Source organism: Phycodurus eques, chromosome 14 (genome assembly GCF_024500275.1).
Source record: "Phycodurus eques isolate BA_2022a chromosome 14, UOR_Pequ_1.1, whole genome shotgun sequence".
NCBI lineage: Eukaryota > Metazoa > Chordata > Actinopteri > Syngnathiformes > Syngnathidae > Phycodurus > Phycodurus eques.
Genome location: NC_084538.1, coordinates 24,957,521 through 24,975,806, shown reverse-complemented (window position 1 = coordinate 24,975,806; position 18,286 = coordinate 24,957,521). Strand labels below are relative to the sequence as shown.

General features: G+C 43.5%; 1 protein-coding gene across 3 annotated transcripts in view; it reads left to right on the top strand.

Annotated features, from left to right (window-relative positions):
• The window catches only part of syne3 (spectrin repeat containing, nuclear envelope family member 3), a 101,888-nt gene that overhangs the window by 26,649 nt on the left and 56,953 nt on the right, over positions 1-18,286 (top strand). For all 3 annotated transcript variants that reach the window (XM_061696045.1, XM_061696043.1, XM_061696046.1), the window contains exons 5-6: positions 6,860-7,015; positions 12,148-12,507. In XM_061696045.1, the coding sequence (XP_061552029.1) occupies positions 6,860-7,015; positions 12,148-12,507 (516 nt within the window). The remainder of the gene's footprint in view (positions 1-6,859; positions 7,016-12,147; positions 12,508-18,286) is intronic.

Genomic DNA, 18,286 nt, shown 5'->3' with positions numbered 1-18,286 from the left:
CGAATGACCTGCCAGCCATGTATGACCCTGCCTCTCATCCCAAACCGGCCGCTTGGCATGAGAACCAAAGTTGGATTAGCGGCTCGTGCATTGATGAAGAAGGCAGTCTACAAGAATTAATGGGTCTTCGCCGATGCGCCGCTCCCTGGTGCTTGGAAAGCCTGTGAGCCTGACTGTTTAGCCTGGCACCTCCATCCTCATCATCCTTCTACCAATATACTCACTATTTCTCCTCTGGACGTGTCCAAAACATCGAACTCTGCTCTCTCAAACGTTCTCCAAAACATCGAACCTTGGCTGTCCCTCTGATGAGCTCATTTCTAATTTTATCCAACCTGGTCACTCCAAGAGCGAACCTCAACATCTTCATTTCCGCCACTTCCAGCTCTGCTTCCTGTTGTCTCTTCAGTGCCACTGTCTCTAATCCATACATCATGGCTGGCCTCACCACTGTTTTATAAACTTTGCCCTTCATCCAAGCAGAGACTCTTCTATCACATAACACACCTGACACCTTCCTCCACCCGTTCCAACCTGCTTGGACCCGTTTCTTCACTTCCTAACCACACTCACCATTGCTCTGGACGGTTGAGCCCAAGTATTTAAAGTCCTCCACCCTTGCTATCTCTTCTCCCTGTAGCCTCACTCTTCCCCCACCACTCCTCTCATTCATGCACGTATATTCTGTCTTACTTCGGTTAATCTTCATTCCTCTTCTTTCCAGTGCATGCCTCCATCTTTCTAACTGTTCCTCCACCTGCTATCTGCTTTCACTGCAGATCACAATGTCATCTGCAAACATCATGGTCCACGGGGATTCCAGTCTAACCTCATCTGTCAGCCTATCCATTACCACTGCAAACAGGAAGGGGCTCATGGCTGATCCCTGATGCAGTCCCACCTCCACCTTAAATTCGTCTGTCACACCGACAGCACACCTCACCGCTATTCTTCTGCCCTGATACATGTCCTGTATTATTCTAACATACTTCTCTGCCACTCCTGACTTCCGCATGTAGTACCACAGTTCCTCTCTGGGTACTCTGTCATAGGGTTTCTCTTGATCTACAAAGACACAATGTAGTTCATTCTGACCTTCTCTGTACTTCTCCATCAACACCCTCAAGGCAAATAATGCATCTGTGGCACTCTTTCGAGGCATGAAACCATACTGTTACTCCCAAATACTCACTTCTGTCCTGAGTCTCGCCTCCACTACTCTTTCCCATAACTTCATTGTGTGGCTCATCAACTTTATTCCTCTGTAGTTTCCACAGCTCTGCACATCACTCTTGTTCTTAAAAATGGGCACCAGCAGACCTTTCCTCCCTTCCTCAGGTATCTTCTCACGCGCTAGAATTCTATTGAACAAGCTGGTCAAAAACTCCACAGCCACCTTTCCGAGATGCTTCCATACCTCCACAGGAATGTCATCAGAACCAACTGCCTTTCCATTTTTCATCCTCTTTCATGCTTTTCTAACTTCCCACTTACTAATCATTGCCACTTCCTGGTCCACCACACTTGCCTCTTCTACTCTCCCTTCTCTCTCATTTTCCTCATTCATCAACTCCTTGAAGTATTCTTTCCATTGAGCTAGCACACTGCTGGCACCAGTCAACATATTTCCATCTCTATCCCTCTGTCTGGCCAGCCTGTATAGATCCTTTTCAGAATCAGAATCCTCTTTATTTGCCAAGTATGTCCAGAAACACACAAGGAATTTGTCTCCGGTAGTTGGAGCCGCTCTAGTACGACAACAGACAGTCAATTGACAGAACACTTTGGAGACAGAAAGACATTGACAAAAAAAAAACAGTCACTGAGCAGTACAGGGTTGCTAGTTATCTGGTAATGCCGGTACATTTTTCTTTTTTTTTTTTTTTGTGACAATTTTGCAAAAAGATGCAGAGTCCTCTAGCACTTAAAGCAGTTTGAATGACTAATATTGCAATAGTCCAGTGCAATGACCATTGTGCAAAGGGCTCCGAGACTTCAAGGACTGTATGCGGTTTAAAGTGACTAGTAGTGCGATAGTCTGGGACAATGTTGGTTGTGCAAATGTTGCAGATACTCCTCAATCAGCGTGCAAATGGAGCAGATGCTACTCTGATATGAGTGGCCAGTATATGCAAATAGTGCAGCATGGCGAGACAACTACAGTGAGTGCACGAGTAATACATAATTGGCCCCACAGAAATGTGACAACGAACTCAAGTCAAAAAATTACCAGCATGTTGTAATGGAATTGTAGGTCAGGTGTTCAAAGAAGTTGATCGCAAGAGGGAAGAAGCTGTTGGAATGTCTACTAGTTCTAGTTTGCATTGATCGGTAGCGCCTACCTGAGGGAAGGAGCTGGAAGAGCCGGTGACCGGGGTGCGGAGGGTCCGAGAGGATTTTGCATGCCCTTGTCTTAGTTCTGGCAGCGTGCAAGTCCTCAATGGTGGGTAGGGGGGTACCGACAATCCTTTCAGCAGTTTTGATTGTCCGTTGCAGTCGGAGTTTGTCCTTTTTTGTAGAAGCACCAAACCAGACTGTGATGGAAGAACACAGGATTGATTCGATGACCACTGTGTAGAACTGTCTCAGCATCTCCCGTGGCAGGCCGTGCTTTCTCAGAAGCCGCAGGAAGTACATCTTCTGCTGGACCTTTTTGAGGACGGAGTTGATGTTGGTCGCCCACTTCAGGTCCTGAGAGACTGTAATTCCCAGGAACTTGAAGGTTTCGACGATTGACACAAGGCAGGTGGACAACGTGAGGGGCAGCTGTGGCAAAGGATGCCTCCTGAAGTCCACGATCATTTCTACAGTCTTGAACAGCTCCAGGTTGTGTCGGCCGCACCACAGTTCCAGCCGCTCCACTTCCTGTCGATATGCAGACTCATCACCGTCCTTGATGAGGCCGATGACAGTGGTGTCATCTGCAAACTTCAGGAGTTTGACAGTCTGGTTCGCTGAGGTGCAGTCATTCGTGTAGAGAGAGAAGAGCAGCGGAGAGAGGACACAACTTTGGGGCCCCCCAGTGCTGATGCTGCGTGTGGATGAGGTGGCCTCCCCCAGCCTCACCTGCTGTGTCCTGCCTGTCAGAAAGCTGTAAATCCACTGGCAGATGGCAGGTGAGACGCTGTGCTGGAGAAGCTTGGATGAAAGGAGTTCAGGGATGATGGTGTTGAACGCTGAGCTGAAGTCCACAAACAGGATCCTCGCATAGGTCCCTGCACTGTCGAGGTGTTCTAGGATGAAGTGCAGTCCCATGTTGACTGCATCATCCGCAGACCTGTTCGCTTGGTAGACAAACTGCAGGGGGTCCAGCAGGAGACCTGTGACACTCTTGAGGTGGTCCAGCACGAGACGTTCAAAGGACTTCATGACCACAGATGTCAAAGCAACAGGCCTGTAGTCATTTAGACCCGAAATTGCAGGTTTCTTGTGGACTGGAATGATGGTGGAGCGTTTGAAACAGGATGGTACGTCACACAGTTCCAGAGATCTATTGAAGATCTGAGTGAAGACTGGTGCGAGCTGGTCCACGCAGACTTTGAGGCAGGACGGGGACACATGGTCTGGGCCTGACGCTTTGTTAATCTTTTGTTGTTTGAAGATGCGTCTCTCGCATTGTTTGAAGATGCGTCTCACATCCTGTTCATGGCTGGTTAACGCAGAAGTCCGGGTGTTTTTTTTCCAATTTCGTTGACTTGTTCGGCGAGCGTTAGCAGTGCGGCATTTGGGTTAGCTTGAGGCGGAATGTGGACTCCAGCCAGGATGAATGATGCGAACTCACGCGGCGAGTAGAATGACTTACAGTTAAAAAACAGTGACTCCAAATGTGGGCTGCAGTGTCTGCCGACCTCCGTGACGTCCGTACACCATTTTTCGTTGACATAAAAGCATATCCCGCCGCGCTTTGTTTTCCCCGATGATTCCATGTCGCGGTCCGCTCGATGAGTATGGAAGCCGGGAAGCATGAAGGCGCCATCGGGTACAGCGTCGCAAAGCCAGGTCTCCGTGAAGCACATGGCGGCGGTACGGCCGAAGTCTTTACTGGTCTTTAACAGAAGATGAAGCTCGTCCATTTTGTTTGGTAGGGAGTGTAGCTTCGTGAGATGGATAGACGAAACGCCAATCTGTATCCTCTCTTGCGGAGTTTCACGTGAATGCCGCCACGCTTCCATCTGTGGCGCCGTTTCCGTCTCCATGCGCCAAAAACCGCGGACGCCGCTCCGGTGAGTAACTCGGGGAATAAACTGAGCGGATTTGCGAAAGTTGGTGACAAAGTCCGGAGTAGGCTCCTTGATGGTTAGCAGGTCTCCCCTTATGTAAGTGAGTCATGTAAGGTCTCCAAAGACGGACGAAAAACACAAAAACAATACTAGAGAGCGCGCTACCGAGGTGACCACACTGGTAGGTGCCATCTTGGTTTCTCCTTCTTTTGTGTCCAACCTGCCATACATGTCATCATATGCCTCTTGTTTGGCCTTTACCACCTCTACCTTTGCCCTCTGTCGCATCTCAATGTATTCCTTTCGCCTCTCCTCGGTCCTCTCAGTGACCAACTTCTTCTTAGCTAACCTTTTTCCTTGTATGAGTTCCTGTACTGTGAGGTTCCACCACCAAGTCTCCTTCTCTCTTTTCCTGCCAGAATATACACCAAGTAGTCTCTTACCTGCCTCTCTGATCACCTTGGCTGCAGTGGTCCAGTCTTCTGAAAGCTCCTCCCGTCCACCGAGAGCCTGTCTCACCTCTTCCCGAAAAGCTGCACAACACTCGTCCTGTCTCAGCTTCCACCACAGCTTTCTCTGCCTTTGTCTTCCGAATTTTCCTCCCCACCACCAGTCATCTTACAAACCACTATCCTATGCTGTCTAGTCACACTCTCCCCTACCACTACCTTACAGTTGTTAACCTCCTTCAGATTACATCGTCTGCACAAGATGTAATCCACCTGCGTGCTTCTACCTCCGCTCGTGTAGGTCACACTATGTTCCTGCCTCTTCTGGAAAAAAGTGTTCACTACAGCCATTTGCATCGTTTTTGCAAAGTCTACCACCATCTGTCCCTCCAAGTTCCTTTCCTAGATGCGGTACTTACCCATCACTTCTTCATCACCCCTATTTCCTTCACCAACATGTCCATTACAATCTGCACCAATTACGACTCTCTCTCTGTCTGGGATGCCCAGAACTACTTCGTCTAGCTCCTTCAAGAATTTCTCTTTCACCTTTAGGTCACATCCTACCTGTGGGGCATAGCCACTAATCACATTACACACAACATCCTCAATTTTAAGTTTCAGCCTCATCACTCGATCCGATACCCTTTTCACCTCCAAGACATTCTTAGCCAACTCTTCTTTTAAAATAACCCTGACTCCATTTCTCTTCCCATCTCCACCATGGTCAAATAATTTCAACCCTGCCCCTAAACTTCTAGCCTCACTGCCTTTCCACCTGGTCTCCTGGACACACAATATATCAACCTTTCTCCTAATCATCATGTCAACCAACTCCCAAGATTTTCCTGTCATTGCCCCAACATTCGAAGTCCCCACATTCAGTTCTAGGCTCTGTGCTTTCCTCTTCTGTTTCTGCCGAAGAACCCGCTTTCCACATCTTCTTCTTCTTTGACTTCGACCCACAATAGCTGAATTACCAACGGCGCCCTGCAGGTTGACTGGGCCGGTGGCAGACGTTGTTAACCCGGGCCATGACCGATCCGGTATGGAAATCTTTGGACATATTTGTTTGGCAAAATTTTAAGCTGGATCCCCTTCCTGACGCAACCCTCTGCATTTATCTGGGCTTGGGACCGGCCTACAGTTTGCACTGGCTTGTGCCCTCCATAGGGCTGCATTCTATCCCAGCTATCATCTTGTTAAATTAAAATATATACAATTGTTTGAGACTTACCTGTTGTGTCAAGATGCCAAAAGGAAAAGGGTAAACTCAGACTTTATATTAAGTTCAGCACTTTATGTGAACACGTACCTTTCTCTTTTTATTTTCTTCCTCTTATTGTGAAATGCAGCCTTTTATTTAGTAAATGAGAAAACATTACACACTTGTGCTCACATGTTTGATTAACAGGGCAGAAAGAATTATTTATTATGCTCTAATATCAACATATCACTGGCATAAAATAACATCAATACTGTCGTTCATCTTGAAGGTTTTTTGGAAAATGTATTTTTCTAAAAAATGTGCTATTGTGGCAGTTCTAAACATATTGAGAAATAGCAAGAGCCATGGATAACACAAAAATATTGTACAAACAGTATAAAAGTTTAAAGAGTAACAACTGTAATAAAAATCTGCAATATAGCGGGACCGTGAAGCAAGAACTGCGATGTAACGGAGGATTACTGTTTCTGTATTCCGTGATGATAAGTTGCATGGACTCATTGTTGCAGGGCTGGGGCTCATTGTATCAATAACATGTACTCATATTCTCTCAAGTGTAAAGTGATCTGATGCGCAAAGATAAATCACGTCATTGTTTCCATGACATGTACATCTCTGGACTCACAGTCAATGTTTTTTTTAAAATTATAATTTAAAAAAAAAAGTGACAATAACAGAGTTCGGGTGATATAAAAAAAAATGATTGTGATTTTTGTTTTTGGCCACTTTGCCCAGCCCTATTTTGAATATTATAGTATACGCATATGTGGCCTGACCTCAATAAATTGACTTTTAACTCATGGAAAAATGTATTTTCAGCTCTTCAGGATTTGTATTTGAGTACCCCTGTTCTAGAGTAAGGATATACATTTATATTCAAGTACTTGAGTCAGTAGCACAGATGAGCGTGATGTCGTAAATATCACCCTAAGTGAGTGAATGTGTGGCTGTCACTATTTTAGGAGCGTCTGTCACTGCTTCAGGAGATAGCTGAGGAGCACCAGACATACCAAAGTAGTGTTCAGAGGTTTCAGTCATGGCTGCTGTCAAAAACCAAGGAGCTGACAGATCTTATGGAGAAGGAGGATACAACAGAGAACAAACTCCGAGCCTTACAGGTAAGACTGATACTGTATGCATTTGCAGCTATGGCAAAGGTACAATGCCCATATGGGGTTTGAAAATGTGCTCAGCTGGTTACGCCTTGTCTTAAATATCAAGATTTAAGTGCAGGAAACATTAACAAATTAAAAAGCTGACTTAAATTAAGGTTATTCATACCACCTAAGTTTAATTGTACAATTGAATATACTGTAACATGTTGGTACATCAGTAAACTATATAATGGTTGGCGTATCAGAGACAATAGCATTCTGGGTCCCTGCGACACCACCTTGAAAGATGGCTATTGCTCTGTTCCCTGTACAGCTTGGTTTCGTCTGATCAAAACCATCTTTAGTCATATATTCAGTATTATAGAGTCCTGCTCACCATTATTGGCACCCAGGAAGTATAAGTCCTGAATGTGGAATATCTCCTGAAGAAAATGAATTAAGTGAAACATTTTTCTATAGGGAACTTGTGTGTGTGATACAAAAGAGCAAATGATAAACAGCATTTTATGGACAGATGAAACAAAAATAGAGCGTTTTGTCAATGCACAATAACAGTATGTTTACGCCGCAATAAGGAAAAGAAAACCCTGTCAACAGTCAATCAATAATCAATAATGCTGTGGGGCTGCTTTGTGCATCTGGCCTTGACTGTATCACAGGCATCATGAAATCAGAAAATTATCAGACATTTTAGAGTGAAATGTCTTACCCAGTGTAAGAAAACTTGGTTTGAGGCAAAGAACATGGGTCCCCCAACGAGAGAGAAATCCAAAGCACACATCCAAAAGCACACAGGAATGGTGCTGGAAGGAAAGGGGGGGGAAAAAAAAAAAAAAAAAAAAGACTGTTTTAATATGGCCAGCAATGAGTCCTGATCTGAATCCGGTTCAAAGTCTTTGGGGAGGAGCTGAAATCTGCCATTGGAGAAAATAACCCTGAAAATGTTAGTGCTTGAACAAACTGCAAAGGAAGAGTGGGAGAAAATACCACCCGAGAAGTGCTAAAAGCATACAAGAAAATCGTGGAGGCAGTCATCGCTGCCAAAGGGTATGCAACCAAGGATTACGGAGGGGTGGCAATATTGCTGCACATGCTGTTTTCAGTTTTTTGTCCTTTGAAATGACAATATCGAAGTTTAAAAAAAAAAACATTTTTGGTATATTATTTTAGACCTCCGTTTCCATTTATTTCTGAAGATATTATACAGGTTATGCAAAAATGAAGGGGTGCCAATAACTGTGAGCAGGACTGTAAAGGCCTCTTTATACTCCCGCGCTCGCAGCGCCGACAACGCCCGCGTTGCATCATGTGACCGACTCATTGGGCCGCGTGGCCCCTACGCGTCACTTGACGGGCGCTTGTCAAAAATTGTTTCCGCGTGTACAATGACGCGGAGATCATCTCTCGTGATTGGTCCGTTTTAGTCACATGCTGTAATGACGTACTCACCGTTCCTCTCGGTTCCACATACCACCTACGCTGCCACCTTCCTGATCGATTTTGCAGCATAATTAAACGTATCATATGGTCATCTAGGCCCATTTGTTCAAGCAGACACTGTTCGACGGTCGCTATTGCAGTTGCTTTGTTCCTTGTTACGGAAAGGAAAGTAAAAACGGCTACCGGAAATTGCCCAAAAAATGCAGAGGAAACTCCACCCTGTGGCGTCCTAACCAATACCAGCCGTAGCAATACCCCAGACTTGGAGGAGAACTGCAGTACATTTTCAAAACTGCGCACGTGGGTTGCACTCGAGTATAAAGGCAAGCTACGCGCGGGGCAGCCTCGGTGACCTCAGCGTGGTCGCCGCCCGCGCCAGGATAATGAAAGCCTTTAAACACAGAATTTATCTCCAGGAGTTGCACTCCCTCTCGGACGACAGCAAGAAAAAAACAAAACAATAATAATAATAAAATTAAGACATAAACACAAACGTACAGAGAGTTATTGCAACTTTGTCATTCAAGACTCTGTAAAGAAAAAACCTTTTTTTTTTTTTTGCCAAATTTGAAGAATTAAAAACAATTGCCAAATATATAAAATGAGGCTTCAAAATCGTGACAAAGCTGAAAGCACTGAAACTATTTCTCGCTCCACTGTTCACGGTCCTTCAATTTTCATACTGTATGTGCAACTTCAATGATGTAGGGGGCCACAATAATTCTTAAGGGCTACCAGGGGGCCACATGAGACAGTGCACTTCCTAACCATGACAAAAATGCCATTTTAAACTTAAAATTTAAGTAACTTAAAAAATACAGCCACCTCATCTGTCTGCTCACAATGTGGAGGAGCAGCGGCTCTACTCTGAGATCCTCCCGGATGACCGAGCTTCTCACCCTATCTCTAAGGGAGTCCATTCTTCCCTCACTCGTGAACGAGACCCCAAGATACTTGAACTCCTCACTGTCATTGCCCACGTGAGCATTGAAGTCCCCCAGCAGAACGACAGAGTCCCCAGCGGGAGCGCTCTCCAGCACCCCCTCCAAGGACTCCAAAAAGGGTTGGTACTCTGAACTGCTGTTTGGTGTATGGGCACAAACAACAGTCAGGATCTGTCCCCCCACCCAAAGGAGGAGGGAGGCTACTCTCTCGTCCACCGGGGTGAACCCCAACGTACAAGCGCCGAGCCGGGGAGCAATAAAATAATCATATACTGTGATTCCCCTCCCCCCTAGTGCTCTAAAAATTTGCATTCAAAGATGCCATAAAACCGCTGAACAGCAAACCTACATTAAGTGCAAGAACTCATTTTGTGCATTATTTCACAAAAATCAACGGTTTGTCTTGCATGTCATTCAAAATCCCGAAAATATTAGGCCTACTCACTTTGCAGTATATGGCAGTTCACTCTGCTTTCTTGAAGGAGGCCTGTTGCAGCCCTCTCCTGCTACTTGTCCAAGCCACCATACGAGTTCGTAACACTAATAATGGCGTCCATGTTTTTGGAGGACACAAATTTTAGTAACTCCTCATGTACTTTAAATGACCTGTCAATAGTTCGTGTACATTTGATTTGAGCGCTTGGCAGCTGCAGTATACTTCTCGTATTAACTCTATTCAATGCAGAATTTTTAGCACAATGAGGATGTTTGTGTATTTTAATTAACTGTCGGCTTACATTTATGCTGCACTTTGTTTGCATGAAACCCAGACTGTGCGATGTATGCGATGTAATAACATCCCGGTCGGTTCCATTGTATGCTAAGTGAAGTGTTACATGGCGTCATACCAAATATATAAGATGCTAGTGTGCTGTTCCTTGTAATTACATGACAAAGCCTCCTTACCGGAGGCAAAAGAACCTCCGTTTGTCTTGTATGACTCTTCAGCGCCACAAACAATCATGGCTGACGTCTCTAAACAAACTAGGTACATAGGCTTGCCTTTAAATTGGTTGAACATATATCCCATTCTTGATGATATTCCTGATGGAGAAGACCCAGTAGAAGCACTACTAAGTGATGTCTGCCATCTAGTGGTGAATGGTGCTATTACAACTTAAAACTGATAAGGGAGAGTAGAGGAAACATGTTTATAATTCCCCCAAAACCTTTTGGGGGGAAATATATATATATATATATATATATATATATATTTTAAAATAATTGAGGGTACACTCAGTGTGGAGCACTCCCTGCAGCAGATAGCAGAGTGTAGAAGCACTATGAAAACGATTGTCGCTTCCATGATATAAAGTCACGCCGGGAGGCCCACCTTCAAAATGGAATTCTGCGGACTACATGCATAAAATAAGCACACAAGCCAACTTAAACTCATTGGTGGGGACAATAATCCATCCATTTTCAGGACCGCTTATCCTCACAAGGGATGCTGGAGCCTAGCCCAGCTGTCTTCGGCCAAGACGCGGGGTACACCCTGAAGTGGTCGCCAGCCAATCGGAGGGCACATATAAACAACCATTCGCGCTCACGTTCACACCTACGGGCAATTTAGAGTGTTCTTTTTTTCCCCCTTCGGCTTCTCCCATCATCCTTTTCCATGTAAATCTGTCCTCTGCATCCTCCTCTCTAATGCCAACTACCCTCATTGACTTTCCTCACAAAATCGATCAACCTTCTCTCAGGTCTTCCCTGGCATCTTCATGCCCTCCATCTTCATCATTCTTTCCGAACCATCTAAGTCAGCTCTTTGTAACTTGGTCTTCAAAGCATTTGACCTTGGTGTTCCTCTGGTGAGCTAATTTCTAATCCTATCCAACCTGGTCACTCTGAGAGAGAGCCTCAACATCTTGATTTCCGCCCCCTCCATCTCTGATTCCTGTTGCCTCTAAGCCTTACCGCTGTCTGATAAACGTTGCCCTCCATTCTAACAGAGACTCTTCTGTCACATAACACACCTGACACTTGAATCTCAGTCCATTTACTTCCATGAGATAACAGACATACCTGCTGACGTACCCAAGAAATAATCAACCCACTTAAGGCGCTGTCTAGGAATACATTTCTATACTAACACATTCACAATCGTAGTTTTTTTTTTTTTTTTTTTTAATGGGCCTATACCAGTCTACATACTGTATTGTCTATTACTTTGTCTTCTCAGTTAAACACAAAACTAAAATGAAGCATAGTTAATGTTTGACCAGCTATCTAATAAACTAAACTGTGAAGTTAACATAGCTTACCTGTGTCTGTGGGTTTCACGGTGATGGATGAAGTTAGAAGTCAAAGAAGTCTTATTATATTTGAGTTGCAAACCTTGCATGTTGCCATTTTCATTTTCTGTAATTTATCAACATAATCCCTTCAACTGTAACCACCTTTGGAGATCCCTCCATGATACTCGCTTCATGAGGTGGCATCTGGACTCATAGGGTAGTGGGGCGCACGAAACAACTTTTCTTTCAAAAACAAAAGGCAAAGTGGGTGACTTGTCAAGTTGTGTAGTTCAAAGTCGAGTTTCATAAATACCTATTCAAAGTCAAGTCAGTATCTTTTAAGTTTTTGTCCATCAAATTGCAAGTCCTAAAACTGGTGACTCGAGTTTGACTTGGGTCAAATCAAGTCGAGTCCCCTATCTCTGGGGTACAATTTTGACAACTTAATTGTATTTTAATGAATGTGCCTTTTTGTCCAAGTAAACAAAATCTTATTTACCTGTCTCTTTTTCAGACCCTTGATGACATTGTCGCCAGTGAGGAAAAAACTTTGCAATATATAGAGGGTGTAGCTGAAGCTGTCAGAGCGAAGACCTCTCCTGCTGGAGCAGAGGTGGTAGTAGACGAGGCTGAAGAGCTCAGACTTGGTTGGCAGAGACTAAGGCAAGGCCTGTGTGAGGTTGAGGAGGGCCTACACGCCACCCTGTACGCACACAGCGAGTACATGGCAAGATGTCAGCGACTGGAGGAGGGTATAGGATGCCTCAGATTACGACTCCAGGTGCTGAACCAGGAACTAGCGGAGGATCGTGATGTTGGGGATGGCGCTGATTACATTGAAGAGCAGATGGTGGGCCAGTGGAGAAAATACATGGTGAGTTTTTAAAAAGTTAATTTAGGAAAAATAACCAACTGCGGCTGGACAGGCGAAGCACTGTTTTACATATTCCTTCACTCTGAAACGTCCCCTTGCATGTCTGCGTGTGTGTGTGAGCTGGTGCTGTGTGTGGTAAGCAAAAAAAAAAATACACAGTGGAGTGGAAATGTAAAGTGGGAATTTAACCCGAGAGATTATAATTATGATAAATAAATGAAAAAATAGTCACACACCGACGTGTTTGATGCCAGCGTAGGTTTCGTGACGGAACATTAGGTTCAACTAAGTCAGCGAGATAAGAGGGTGCCAACCCGTGTAATATTTTATGAATAAGTAATAGGATCTTAAAATCACATCTCAAGGGTGACCGGGAGCCAATGCAAGTTGGGTAGAATGGGGGTAATATGATCAAACTTTCTCGACCTCGTCAAAAGTCTTGCTGCAGCAACAGTGCTAATTGTAGGCTTTTAATACTAGACATGGGAAGAGCAGAAAGCAGCACGTTACAGTAGTCGACCCAAGACGTAACAATTGCGTGGACAATGATCTCTGCAACACTCGCGGATAGGATAGACCAAAGACGAGCGACGATAGTCAAAGACAACACAAATAAACACAAAATGCAGTTTTACATGTTTTTTATTCAGGGAGAAAATCCAAACCTTCACGGCCCTGGGTGAAAAAGTGACTTCTCGTGTGGAAGTGTTGGACTAACTGGATAGCAGGGGACATTCGGTGAGAGCGGGACATAAGAGGAGTTAGGTGTTTGGTGGTATGGGGGCGAGAATTAATAAAAGAAGTTAAGGTTAAGGAGGAAACGGTGATGAAAAGTTGGGAAATGGCCAAGGTGAAGCCGCTAAAGTCAGAGGCATAACAAATAGTGATTTTCAGAGCGTGCCACATTATGGGTCGAGAGAAACCTAGTTGTCGGTACTTTCCCAGTCCAGCCGCGCGCACACTTATCTTTCCAAAGGTGGGAGGGAGTAGGACTGAGTGCATGCAAAATTTGGGAGGTCAAAACATTGCCTGGGAACGCCTCGGGATCCCCTCGGAAGAGCTGGAGGGAAGTGGCTGTGGAGAGGGAAGTCTGGGCTTCCCTGCTGAGGCTGCTGCCCCCGCGACCCAACCTCGGATAAGCAGAGGAAAATGGAGGGATATGAAATCAATGTGCTTTACATGATTAAAACCATTTAAAAACAAAAGAAAAGAGCAGCTTCTAAACATTTAAAACAAAGAGAAAAAGAAAAATACAAAACACCGTACAGTGCAAGAAATATAATTTAAAAGTGAAAATGCTCGAAAAAGCATGGGAAAAAAAATAAGTTTTTTTTTTACCTGGACTTAAAAACATACACGCTTGGGGCTGACGTCACTTCTGTTGGTAACTTATTCCATTTGTGTGCAGCATATTAGCTAAATGCTAAATGCTGAGTCTGTCGATCTCAGATAATAAATAAATAAATACTAACCCTTGGGTCACCTTTAACTAAAAAACAGAGATATTCAAAAGGGCTAAAATCACCCAGTATAGTTTCTTTACACTGAAATAATCAGAATCATCTTTATTTGCCAAGTATGTCCAAAAAACACACAAGGAATTTGTCTCCGGTGGTTGGAGCCGCTCTAGTACGACAACAGACAGTCAATTGACAGAAAACACTTGGGAGACATAAACACATTGACAAAAAACAGTCACTGAGCAATAAAGGGTTGCTCGTTACCTGGTAATGCCGGGACTTTTTTATTTTTTTTGACAATTGTGCAAAAAGATGCAGAGTCCTCTAGCACTCAGAGCAGTTCGAATGACTAATATTGCAATAGTCCGGTGCAATGACCATTGTGCAAAGGGCGCCGAGACTTCAAGGAGTGTATGCGGTTTAAAGTGACGAGTAGTGCGATCATCTGGGACAATGTCAGTTGTGCAAATGTTGCAGATACTCCTCAATCAGTGTGCAAATGGGGCAGATGCTACACTGGCATGAGTGGCCAGTATATGCAAATTGTGCAGCGTGGTGAGACAACTACAGTGAGTGCACGAGTCATACATACGAACTCAAGTCAAAAAATTGCCAGCATGTTGTAATGGAATTGTAGGTTAGGTGTTTAAGAAGTTGATCGCAAGAGGGAAGTGCTCTTGTCTTAGCGTATATATAATGACTTCTAAATAACAGCATTGCCATCACTTTTTTTCTCTCTTCGACACTTGTTCATAAAATAAAAATTTGCTGGTGTTGCCTCATTTAAAATGGTATCACAGCTACTTTCTGTTAACCATGTTTCATTTAGTAACAAAAAGTCCAGATCATGGGTTGTAATGATGTCATTAATCAACATTGATTTATTACCCAGTGACCTGATAATGAACAGAGTTAGTCTCGCAGAGATAGCTGGAGACAATGGTTTGATAGATTCACATTTCATCCTCACTATGTTTGTAGTTCTACTTTTTTGTGCCATATTTCTTTGACAAACTTTCTGTCCCTTGTAATTACAGGGATCAAAAATGCCTGATCTCCATATGGGTCTGACTTACTCAGGAAACCCCGCAGAATTGAAGACTCTAAATTGCCCGTAGGTGTGAATGTGAGTGCAAATGGTTGTTTGTTTATATGCGCCCTGCGATTGGCTGGCGACCAGTTCAGGGTGTACCCCGTCTCGTTTTTTAGTTGTCTTGGCAGTTCAAGGCTGAATCCAGCACAAACCAAAACTCTTTCCCATCTGTCCAAGAGATTACGTCCAAAGCTGACATTGGAGTATCATAAATCAAAGATGCTATTGAGACGGTCAGTTGTAGATAATTACTGATCCAGGATCTGCAATAATTTGTCAGGCCCAAAAATGTATTTATTTATTATAAAAAAAATGGTTTTGGTCTTAATGTTTTGGGGTTTGAAATTTAGTTTGACTACTTTAGTCATCAATGTTCGTAACATATCATGGCTTAGATAATAAAAAAATTTCAGACCACATTTAAAATGTATCTTTGCGGACTGTATGCCAGTATCAGCAAAGAATTTCAATCAGGCCCGTGTCCCTTTTTAACCATAAACAGTCGGGTATTGTTTACAAGTTTTGGAATTTGTATTCTTATTAGCCATTTTATGTGTCCGCATGTGGAAAACCACCAAAACACACCATGGTCTAATGTGCACAATTTAGTCTACAGTATATCGCTTCATATGTCAACCCAAATAAATGAATGTTCCATAAAGAGTCCAAATTTATAGAAATGAAATGTTTGTGAAACAATCATTCTGGTTCACCATGTTACGCTACTTTTGGTACTGTGTTTGCAGCCTGTTTATTTGGCTCAGTGAATCTATGAATTCAGATTTGTCGTGATCAATTATGTGTTAGACAAAATGTTTTGGTAATCAATTATGTGTCAACATAATAATGCAATGTGAGATGCGACTTATGCTTCTCAGCACACAAAAAATCCACTTTGTACGCCAGAGCACAAATAGAAACACTTTGTGCTGCAGAGGATAAATTAAAAAAAAAAAACATTTAACTTACCACCCCTCCTTTTGATAAAGTGACACATAGATTGGATTACTTTTTCGAATCCATGCTCACTTTAGCAAAACACAAAAAACAGAAAACATTTGAGAGGTCGACAATGCAAACAGAGCTGCCAAATGTTACGGAACGTCCGTATTTGGTTACGGAAATCACTGAATGACTCTGTACGGCCGTAACACCGATTGCTATAATTATTATCTCGACCCCCGGCTGCCAAGCCGCAGAGACGAAAGTTCTCTTTTCCTCCGGTGTCAACACATTATAAGTGACTCATCATCCGCTCCATGATAAGAAATAAACTACACTTCTTACCATGCTTCTTACACCTATCGTTTACATTATCACGAAGGGAGGGTGAGGAGTGGGGAGGAAAAGATGGAAAAGCATGATGCTAATTGCTAAGGTATCGTGTCATGAATTTGCAAATCACTGAAATAAGTGATTTGGTGATATGGTACACTTGTCACATATGTCTGGCTGGAACTGCGTTACAGCAGAGAGTAACCCAAGTTTGATATCTGATCAAATGGACCATCGGGACTGAACAATAGATCAAAACAATTTTTCCATTTGTCACTTAAAATGCCCTTGACAAAGTCTGTTAGTTCCACCAATGGCCACTGTTGTTTACTCGTGCTGTGGTGCAAAGCAGGCAGAGAATGGGACTGATGTATTTCCGGGTCACAGAGATAAAATATGACAAGATCTATTTCCCAAAGATGTGTCTTCCTTGCCTACTTGGCAGCCATGTTGAATGTGGGGCATTGACGTGGCGGACATATGATGATGGTTATATCTATTGTGTGTAGAGCGCAGTCTCTCTCTGTCTTTGCAGTGTGGAACATACTATTTTTGGTACAGTAACAATTGTTCGTTAAGCCATTTACCTTTGGCAACAGATTTGGAACTAGGAAGCACACTAATTCCTCATGGCTCATGAAAGTTACTAGTCTGTGATGAGTACTGTATGTCAACAATGTCACCATGACCAATCAGACTTGTGTGTTAAGTTTGGATAAAATGTGAAACTTTCAACTGTACCGTATATTGGTTTGGATAAAAGCGTAATTCATTTGGAAAAATAAAAAGTCTGAAAGTAAACACATGCATCTACTTCTGGAGAAATCCACCGATCTTTAGAAGGTTGTAATCAAAAATATATTTGTCTCATAGGCTACCACGTCTCTTTTTATATTTGTAAATTTTAGGAAAAGTGACGAAAAACCTCTATCAATCTCTCTCATCTAGAAGGCTTTCTATATTAATAGAAATAATAGTTCTCGATTTCAGCGGTCAACTGTTTCACTCAAACACACACAGAACACAACAGAAAGTGGAATTTTCGGTAAAATTTAATTAAACCTACAGGGGAATTTGGGGAAGAATGCAGGGGGACTTTACTACTAGTCCTGGAAGCCGTCACCTTATCGTGGTGGAGGGTTTTGTGAATCCCAGTGATCTTAGGAGCTAAGTTGTCTGGGTCTTCACACCCCTGGTAGGGGGTCACCCATGGCAAACAGGTCCTAGGTGAGGGACCAGGCAAAGGACGGCTCAAAGACCCCTTATGGTGACGACAAACCTCTATAATGAAAAATATTAATGGATTGAGGTTTCCCTTGCCCGCACGCGGCTCACCGGGGCCGCCGGCTGGAGCCAGGCCTGGAGGGGGGGCTCGAAGGCAATCGCCTGGTGGCCTGGCCCGCACCCACAGCCTAAAAGGGTAATGTGGGTGCTGCAGGAGGGACTTGGTGCACTTCACAAAATAGATGGAATAAAGAGGTTAGAACATAATGTGGAATTTCTGATGCAACATTTCAAGATATCAGCCAAGAAGTTCAAATCTCAGGCGCAAATGGATCTTCCAAATGGTCAATGACTCGAAGCATACTTTTTTTGTAACCAGTCGAGTTAATATAACGAAGTCAATTTTTTGGAGTGGCCATCACAAAGCCCTGATCTCAATCCAATTGAAGATTTATGGGCAGACCTGAAATGTCATGTGTGAACAAGGTGGTCTTCAAACTAAAGCAAAGCAATTTTATTCATATAGCACATTTCACACACAAGATAACTCGATGTGCTTTACATGATTAAAAGCATTTGAAAACAAAGGGGGGGGGGGGGGGGGGAGACAGCTTATAAACATTTAAAACGAGAGGAAAAAAATAAAAGTACAATTAAAATTGTGTACAGTGCAAGAAATGTCATTTAAAAGTGAAAATGCTCTAAAAAGCATTTTAACCTGGGCTTA